At 39.2% G+C, this 10,108-nt stretch overlaps 1 protein-coding gene across 6 annotated transcripts in view; it reads left to right on the forward strand.

Annotated features, from left to right (window-relative positions):
- LOC102309216 (zinc finger protein 616) overlaps window positions 1–7,648 on the forward strand; it is a 21,163-nt gene extending 13,515 nt beyond the window's left edge. For 2 of the 6 annotated variants that reach the window (XM_005951966.3, XM_014330974.2), the window contains one exon: window positions 6,605–7,648. In XM_005951966.3, the coding sequence (XP_005952028.1) occupies window positions 6,605–7,225 (621 nt within the window). In that variant the 3' untranslated portion in view covers window positions 7,226–7,648. Of the gene's footprint in view, window positions 1–4,544; window positions 4,682–5,103; window positions 6,149–6,604 lie in introns of those variants that run through there. The other 4 variants (XM_042216757.1, XM_042216754.1, XM_042216753.1 and 1 more) reach the window with 4 other exon arrangements.
- The last annotated feature ends 2,460 nt before the right edge of the window (window positions 7,649–10,108 follow it).

The following is a 10,108-nucleotide window of genomic DNA, read 5'->3' on the forward strand; positions in this document are numbered from 1 at the left end:
TGTACCTCTGGTGCAAATTACTGACCTCTGTCATCATTTTAGGTGGGGGAACTTGCACAATCGGTGGCTGACTAAATACTTTTTTGCCCCACTGTATTTGCAAATGCTTAATAATGAAGAACATTAAAGTATTGTTGGTGGCCGCATGTCGGCAAAGTTATGTGACATTAATGATGTTTGTACTAACTCTGTTTTAAAGCTTTTACTTTAAAATGTATGCCGTTCAATGGTTGACGTTAATCTTATGGAGAATGGGATGATTTTATGGAGAATTAAATTCAGTAATATATCCACAAACACAACAAATTGAAAGCCAGTGAATACTGCTCGGTTTGCAATCCTGAATAACACGACACAAGCAGGATTCACTTAAGGCTGGGCGATAAGGTCTAAAATCTATATCACAGTATAATTTGAAGCATGTGCGGTAATGATATATATGACGATATAGTATATTCTTTCTTCTATATAATGTACTTTACACACTTTAAAGTCACACTTAAAATCCTTTAATCTTCTTAAAAATCGACAGTGTGCTTTGTATGAATTATGGTTGTGCTTACTGACCGATTAGACGTAGCACATGGCGTGCAGAAATCTTTCAAAGAATGTTTTAGTACAACTTTGGTAAGTTATGAAGGCACATTGCTTGATGGAGTCAGGAGCCACGCGCGTAATCTGGGTGCTAAATTCCATCTCTTCAGGTCCCAAAGTCAAACGAACACTGCGGCATACTGAGAGTTAAAAACTGTCTAAATTCTTTCATCTGTTATAAAATGATCAGTGTTGCTGCTCCGCCAGGTGTAACAATTAAGTCTAACATCCAGTGTCGCAAAATCAATCAATCTAGAGCAGTGTCACAAACCACGGAGGCCCCAGGAAAGTGCAATCAAACGATGAGTTTATTAACAGCCCGGAGAAAAGATCAACATATGTCTTCTGACTAAAGCAGTGGGAATGACAGATTAAAATAGGTTCCAGACATTAGTCACAGTTAATGGTGCATCTTGTACATCTTTAATGGCTATAAACGGACATAGAACTTCTCTTTTCTATAACACCTTCCATACAAGGTAATAAACTTCAAGCCCTCAGGGTCTCTGGGGCTAATTATTGACTCTGGTCATCTGTTGGCAAGTAGAGTAAAATATAGTGAGACACCAAATGAGTTAAGGCCTCAGGCCGGACACATTCCTAGATTATATGTGTTATATGTATTGTAAGCATGCATGCAATCATCCTTCTATGTTCTAGTTTCCCTCAGCATGTATCACCTGGACAGTCACGCCAGTGAAGCTTAAGACCCTTAATGAACCGAACATCAACTGAAAATAAGCACAGATATGCAATGTGTATAAAATACTTCTAACCGCACTTGTAATAAAAGTTAACATAATGGAAGGATCCTCAAATGGACATCTTCAATAAACAACTGTAATGCAGTATCAATACTGTGAGAAATATTATTAGATGAAAGAATGTTATTAATGCAGTTATAATGATGCAGATTATATGGCAGCAATAAAAGAATTTCTGTATCTCCACACCAGGCATCATGAAAACCGAATTTATGAAATTCAACAGAGTTAGAAGTTAGCAGGAAGTTAGCTCGCTAGTTTCCACCTAAGCATGATATAGCATGTTTTGACTGAGAGATTAGTGAAACAAATTAAAATGTACAGCCATGCTATCACTTTCAACATAAATGAAGACGGAAAACTAAACTGCAGTGATGTTTGCAGGGTTACTGAAGTTGGACTATTTGCTATATGTTGTGCTACGCGATCGCTAGCGACACAGGTACGTTAGCATAACATTAGCACAGTGAAGCTGAAGGACGAACACTAACCTTTTTCCACTTGATAAAAGTTAACGTGAGGGATTCTGGTGGTTAGGGACAAAAGCAATCGCATAGCAGGATGCTATACACGGGCCAAACTTCAGTCAGGAGAACAACTGAGATAATCCATCCATAATAAGTGGTTCGTTTTTAATGTACTGCTGCACAAGTTAGGCGGTAGTTGCATCATAAGGTTTTAAAAACTGAGCTTTAAAATGATTAGTGGTAATAAAGACCAAGAGAGGCCGACAGTGATCACTGAGTGTTTTTAGGGGCTTATTGAGATAAAGTAGAACAAGATATAAAGCAATAAACCATGTTAAAAACACAAAACCCTTATTAAAGGCGAAGTAGTTTGGGCCTGGAATTAGCCATTGAAGACTTGATTTAAAGTACGCATCGAGCTGAGAACGTGAAAAATTCCTAGATGTGTTCTCGTTCCTCCTGTTTTATCAAGCATGCATTGGTGGTGACTTGTGTGTACTTAGTACAGCGAAATATCCTAGAATGCATTTCATCCAAACGCCAAACACGGCAATGGTAGATGAGCGCGGCTAAAACTTAAATATTACTCTATATCTAAAATCACAAAATAAAAGTTATTTTCAAATGTGAATGTAGCTGTGTAAGCTTCAGATATCTGCTCGATTTAGCAAGATATACATTTCCAAAGTGATCCGACATTTTTGGGGATGTCTTTTACCCACCAGCTCCATAGCTGACCGGGAGATCGAGGATCACTAGAGCCGGTGAGAACAGCGGACTCCCAGCACATCGTTTTCAGCAATATTTTCTCATCGATTTGATGGTCACGGTTAGTGGTGCAACGGGTCAAAAATCTCACAGTTCGGATCGGATCACGGTTTTAAGTCACGAATTGGATCAGCAAAAACAGGAAAAAAAAGACAAAAATTCGACCCGCCATTTACTTAAGTATTTTTGCCTCTTAAAAAACATTCAACTGAAGACTCATTCCACGCACTTATATAAAAACAAATTAAGGTACAATATAGGGGTGGGCGATATAAACGATATATGATAGAAACGATATAAATTTGACCAACGATAGAGATTTTGACTATATCGCTCTATCGCGATAGCGCATGTTGATGATGTCATCAAGCTGCGCCTGTTTTGGTCGAAAGCATCGCAGCGGCTACAACCATTATCATCTGCAAATTATGGCGACAGTCACAGCAAAGAGATGAAGCCCTTTAGAAATATGGGGAAAGCCAAAAACTGGGTTTCCTCCACTTCTGTAACATTGATTCATTAATGTTGAATTCTCTCGCAGCTGCTCTATTCCCATGTTGTTGCAGTATATTAATAACTAACCTCGTATTGTGGATGAATAATCTCAGTTGTTCTCCTGACTGAAGTTTGGCCCGTGTACAGCATCCTGCTATGCAATTGCATTTGTCCCTGACCACCAGAATCCCTCACGTTAACTTTTATCGAGTGGAAAAAAAGTTGGCGTTCACAATGTTCGCTCCACTGTCTGTTGTTATGCACACCATTTTTTCCTCCTCCAAACTCCAAGAGATAAGACCCTCCTTTAATCCATGTGCTAGAGTCTCGCCTGTGTGATCCTCGGGGAAAAAGGCAGTTTGTAAGCACCGACTTTTCATGGTGAAGTCCCTGGTAACATAATGGACTGTCAGGCTCATGTATGGCTCCATAGTTTGACTCGACCATAAGTCTGTCGTTGCCGCAAAATGTTGTACTGCTTGTAATTCCGTTGAATAAAGAAACACTAATTTTTGCCTTTTTAAAAAAAAAAATTAAAACCACTTTGTAACTGATGTGATGTTCTATAATGTAGAATCCATATCATTTATAGTTTACAAATGACAAAATGTTTACAAAAATCATGACAGTTTACATGATATCACCCACTACTAACATTACTTTAATTACTGTATCTTTTGAAAAATTACCGCTATTTAGACAGCACAAGAATATTTAACAGGAGCAAGTTTCATTTTTCCTGGTTTTACCACCATACTGTTCACCAAAACGGCAGCAAACCTTCACCATCTTATCCAGAAGGGTCACCTCTTCACCCTGACTGAAAATGTCAGGAGCACCAACAGATATTTGGAGATGGAAGAGAACTGGATATCAGCTCGTCTCACAGCTGCTATCCAGGCTAGACGCCTTCGTTTGGTAACATCGATACACGAGCTGCCTCATGTTGGGAAAGAATGAAAAGATAAACCCTTTTCAAGCTTATTCTCTTGCTGGTCGTGCGATCGAACATTGCAGCCGACCACCCAGCAAATACGAACCGTGGCTGTTGTGTGTGCCTTCGCTCCTTTTTCGCTTGCGCTTTGCTTTGACCCCAAAAATGGCGCATCAGGCCAAAATCCTTTCCACGCCCACCCCCGTGACATCACGCTCCAAAGCCCTATATAAGTGAAAAGCGAGATTACATCAAAGGGAACTTTTGTTTAATCTGGATCAAGTGTAAGTTTGTTTGAGTGGGACTCCTTCTTTGTGTGTCTATGGAAGTTCATATATACAGGGTGCAGCATCCACTGGGTAAAGGTGGTGGTATGCAGGGAGCTCAGTGGCTTTTTCAAGTTCTTGTAGGCAGCTGATGACTTTCTTTTTGTAGCTGCTTCTGGGGTTTCACCTTGAAGCTTCATAGGTATTGTTGTCACTGAGTGTAGTAATGTTTATTTGCTCTGCTTCTTCTTGTCAGGGATAAAATGCATATCTATACTTTTGTGTCCCAGCTGAGTAACAGGAGAAGAGTCTGGTGGAGCAGCAGAGGAACAGTTTCAGCCATTTGGACTCAGCTCAGCCACTACAGAGGAAACAATGACTTCAACACAGGAGGTGAGAAAATATCTCAGCTACACTGTTATTGAAACTGTGTGCACAGCTGGTTGTTAACAGCAGCTTTATCTTTTCCATCCTGGGCTCCTCCATAAATAGAGAATGTACGTCACAAACAGAAACCACAGAAGTTATAATAAAATACAGAGATCATATTTTATCAGCACACAATGGGGGGGGGGGGGAGACAATGTCATCAGTTCAACTCAAACTTTTCCAAAGAGGAAATATTTTTTCCCAACAAACAATTTCTTCAATAATGTTTTCTTTCCATTTTCTTTATTATCAGTTGAACTCAGTTTTTTTTTTTTTAATGAAGTAAGGCAAATTTATTTGTATAGCACAATTCAACAACAAGGTGATTCAAAGTGCTTTACAGAGACATTAGAAACAAAAACAAATAAAAAGCATGATTTAAGCATGTAACAGCTTTTTTCCAGTGATCAATATTTCTTCATTGTAGCACATCATTGTAATGTGATACTATCACCAGAACGTGGCGGTAAAACAACTACAATGTGTTTGTTGACAACTTTAATTCCACTAATGGAGACAGTTTCAGTTTGTTCCACGACTGCATTTCACTCACTGCCTCTGTTTGTATCTCTGTCACTGCAGGACCAACATGGAGCGAGAAGTCAGCGCTCTCAGGAGGCCGACAAACCTCACCGAAAAAAGGGGCAGAAAAAATACAGCTGTGATGAGTGTGGGAAGTATTTTATTTGTCCTGCAAACTTAAAAAGACACCAACTCATCCACAGTGGAGTTAAACCATACTGTTGTGAGTTCTGTGAAAAGCCTTTTACCCAGGCTGCAGACTTAAAATCACATCAACTCATCCACGTTGGAGTTAAAGCGTTCAAATGTGACTTGTGTGAAAAGTCTTTTACCCATCCTGGAAGCCTAAAAAGACATCAACTCATCCACAGTGGAGTTAAAGCATACAGATGTGACTTGTGTGGAAAGTCTTTTACCCACCTTGAAAGCTTAAAAATACACAAAGTCACCCACAGTGGAGTTAAAGCATACAACTGTGACTTGTGTGGAAAGTCTTTTAGCCAGGCTGCAAGCTTAAAAACACACCAACTCATTCACAGTGGAATTAAGGCATTCAGCTGTAAGTTGTGTGGAAAATCATTTACCCAGTCCCAAAACTTAAAAAAACATCAAGTTACCCACTCTGGAATTAAGGCGTACAGCTGTGACATTTGTGGAAAAACTTTCAGCCATGTAGGGTACAGAAATATTCACCTACGGATTCACACTGGCAATGATGTTTACTGCTGTGATCAGTGTGGCAAACTGTTTACAACAGATGCACAGTTACAAAGCCACATGTTTAGCCACACTGAGGAGAGACCTTATAAATGTGACCTCTGTGATAAGGCTTTTAAAGAGCCAAGTTCCCTGAAAAAACACCAACAGATCCACACCAGAAAAAAACTCTACAAGTGCAGTTACTGTGAGGTATGTATTTTTCTTTTTAGACTTGCACTTATTTTGAAGTATTATGTGAATATAGTTTAATTTCAAAGCTAAACGAGACATAAAAACTTAATGTACAGAATATTCAGTCAAACCTCACACAAACCTTCTGAAACTTTCCTGATGTTGGAAAAACATATGTTTTTAAAGATTCTTCCTTTTCTATCTAACAATCACACTCCAGTGGATACATTGGAGAGCAGCTTGGGGTTACTTTCTTGTGGCATGCAGAGTAGCGCATCCTTAGGTTTAAAAATCAGTCTTTCCATTAAGTAGATTACCTACAAATGATGAGACATTTTCACCCAGTAAGTTGAATGTTGTAATGTAAACAGTAAAAGGTAACCGAATATTGGCAGAGCTGCTCTTTATTTCAGGTGATGTTCAGGATAAAAATGTTGAAGGACTGACTTTCACTGTCTTTGTGTCTTTGTTTAGAAGCAGAGCGGCACAGATGGATCCAGTTCTCAACCCTGTCGTCACTGTGGTGGTGGGAAAGACTTTCGCTGTGACCTTTGTGGAAAAACGTTCAGCCATCACCGAAGTCTAGAACTACATCAACGTAGACACACTGGAGACAAAATGAGCTACTGCAAAGAATGTGGGAGAGGCTTCCCCACGCCAAGTATATTAAAAATACATGAACTTATTCACAGTGGGGTTAAAAAGCACGTCTGTGACCAGTGTGGGTCATCCTTCACCACTGCAGGTCACCTTAAAAGTCATAAACAAGTCCACACAAGAGAGAAACCATACAAATGCAGACACTGTGACAGAAGCTTCTCGCGTTCAACTAGTCGTAACGATCATGAGAGTACACACATGGAAGAGAACTTCAGCTGTGACCAGTGTGACAAGAGCTTCAAGAATCTCAGTTCATACTCCAAACACAAACGATACCACGCTGCAAATAAACAGTTTCACTGTTACCAGTGTGCAAAAACATTCACTTCATTATCTGCTCTGAGCAATCATCAGCGTCATCATGCAGACCTGGAGTCTCTGGATCACAATGAATCTGAAGAGACAGCAAAGTCCTGTTTGGAGGGTCAGACTTAAAAACCTTGATCAGGCTCCACAGAATTCAGCTGATTTCACACTTGGATCTGATGAGGTAGCTCTTATTTCCGGACCTGCAGTGAGTAATCCTGAATGTTACACTCAGGAAGCTGAAATTATAAATATGTACGTCAAGTTTTTATTTTTCTTTGATTACCTTTGATGCTCTGTTTCAACATGAATGTTTTTTATTTATTTATTCATTTCATAAGTTGCCTCAGTTGAATTCCATGTTCATGTTTAATCCTCCTGTTTTGTAATCTGTGCTCTTAAATTGCTTTTCTCCCAAAAGTCCAAATAATTTTACACCAGTTGCTCGTGAAGCTTCTAATATGAACTAAATCGGTCAACAGGCTTTGAAACAACGACTGATGTGACTTGATACCGAAAATAAATTAAAAGAAAAAAAAAATTCAAGCTAAATTTGTGTTGGGCTGTACTTTCATGTAAAACCAGTTTGTGCCAGCAGTTGGAGAAATTACTCTCTACAACCATTATTCAGTCTTTAATTCTGGCGTCAATAGCCGGGAATGAGTGCGCTAACATACCTGCAGGTTGCTGTTTTAATGAGTGTTTGATGGAAAACGACAAGAGCGGAGTTTGCGCTCTCCAGTCACATGATAGGTGAGTACTAGTAAATAATTTTTCAGTACTTGTACGTAGGGCTGCACCATTTTGCATAAAATGAGAGTCACGATTTTTTTTTGCTTAGAATTGAGATCACGATTCTCTCGATTTTTTTTTTTCCAATATAAATATTTATCGCACTTATTAACTGCACATCAACTTCGTAACAGTTGAGACTGAACATAAAAACAATAAATGTCTCACTTGTCTACTCTTACGTACAAAATATTTAATATTTACAATACTTTAACAATAACATTTTGAACAGTATTCTTTGCGTGTGTAAGGTGATGAGAGAGGTAGGTAACAGGCATGTTTCTTAAAATGTAAACCACAAATATTAACAAAATATAACGCTTGACATGACGATATGATAGTTGACCATGGCAGGACCACAACAGAGAACGTAGTCCTTTTTTTATGCAGCCAGCTGCTTAAAGGTGTTTTGCCAAGAACACAAGTCGGTCAACATTTTGAGGCTTCAGTGAGGAACGGAGACACGTTACAATGTCCCCCCTGTGCTGAACACCCTTTCAGAAAGGGAACTTGTGGCAGGAATACAGAGGTATTTTTTTGCCAGTATGGACAGTCTTGGAAATTCTCCCTTGTGTTCCCTCCACCAGACTAAGGGGTCCGCTTCACTATCAATGTTGCTTAAGAGCAAATATGACTGTAGTTCTGAGACGACATCTTGCTCAGGCTGGGATGGTGCCTCATTGCCTTTTGCTGCTTTAAGGAAGCTGCCTAAGGTCTTTCGGCTCTTCTTCATGGGGGCAGCCGGGGATGCAGTTGAGGTGGAACTCAACTAATCTTAACATTCTATTCCACACCACAGTAATACCTTTAAAACAATAAAGTACAATATAAAAAAATTTCTAATAATTTAAAATGCGTGAATATCATTATGAGTCTGATATGATCTGATGTAAACATAATTACCACAACTGAATTCATGCTAGTCATCTCATGTGTCAGTCTGGCTTTGATGGTTGTTTGGGTTGTTTTTTTTGTCCTCATGGATGTAGTCCAGCTTGGATCCAGAGATGTGGCAATGTCTAACAGCTCCTGTGTGTTTGGATCACTGTACTTTTCCTGAAGGTACCCCAGGACTTTGGACTTAATTGATCGTGTGAGATCCAAGTCATCTTCCTGCACAGCCACAACTGATATTTCAAAGAGGTGGAGAACCGGTTTCACTGAGATGTTCACACATTGCTCTCCTGACAGGGCATCAGTGAAGTCTGTCAGTGGGCTGAGTGTTTTGTTGAGTGCCTCGAGAACTTCAACATCCTGCCATGTTGGAACCAGGTGTCTAGTCTTCCGATCAGAGGAGAGAACATGTGAAATAGCAGGTAGCTGTTCAAGTACCCTCTGGACCATAGCTTGTCTGGAGCCACGTCTTGTTGGACACTCCATTTTAAGCTTGTGCTCTGGTAGCTTAAGCTCATTTTGGGCCTCAGCAAGCTCCCTCTTCCGTCTCCAACTGTAACTGAAGCAGCCCACAATTTTATGTAATATATATGCACCTAATGCAGACATACCCGCCTTTTTTCATAACCTGTCACAGTATATTTTGGAATTAGAAGGTGCACAAATAGTGGTAGAAGGAGATTTTAATCAAATACTGGATCAAGACCTAGATAGATCACTTCCTAGGAGAGGCACAGAGAGTAAATCTGTAGTTGCCATAAGGCAGATGACCTCAGATTTAGGTCTGAATGATATTTGGCAGACAATGCATCCAGAAGACAGGGAATATTCCTTTTACTCTCCACCTCATAATGTTTATACTAGAATCGACTACTTTCTTATTTCTGAAGCCTTAGCCAGCAAGCTTTTTGCAGAGACCTACAGCACGATCAATTCTTGGATCTTTCATTGCATTCTCTAACAAGAAAAAATAAAATTTGAATCAGTTCTTGTCATGAACTAATTTATTATATTTAAAATCTTACAGTATCATTATCAATATCATTATTGCCTAATTATTATTGTTGTTTAAAACATCCAGCTGTATTAATATGAACTATTTTTGTAGTATTATCAATGCTGCTATTGTTGTTTATAATATACATCATACTAGCATATAGCTATTGTTTAAAAAAAAAAATTTTATCAACTTACAAGAGCAGCAAGATGTAGTCTGTGGCCAAAACACTGAAGCTTTGTCCAGTTAAGGGATGCTGCTTTCACAATGTTGGCTCCACTGTCTGTTGTTATGCACACCATTTTTTCCTCCTCCAAACTCCAAGAGAT

The sequence above is a fragment of the Haplochromis burtoni genome, unplaced genomic scaffold (genome assembly GCF_018398535.1).
Source record: "Haplochromis burtoni strain Fernald_Lab_line unplaced genomic scaffold, NCSU_Asbu1 Contig_1236, whole genome shotgun sequence".
NCBI classification, from domain to species: domain Eukaryota; kingdom Metazoa; phylum Chordata; class Actinopteri; order Cichliformes; family Cichlidae; genus Haplochromis; species Haplochromis burtoni.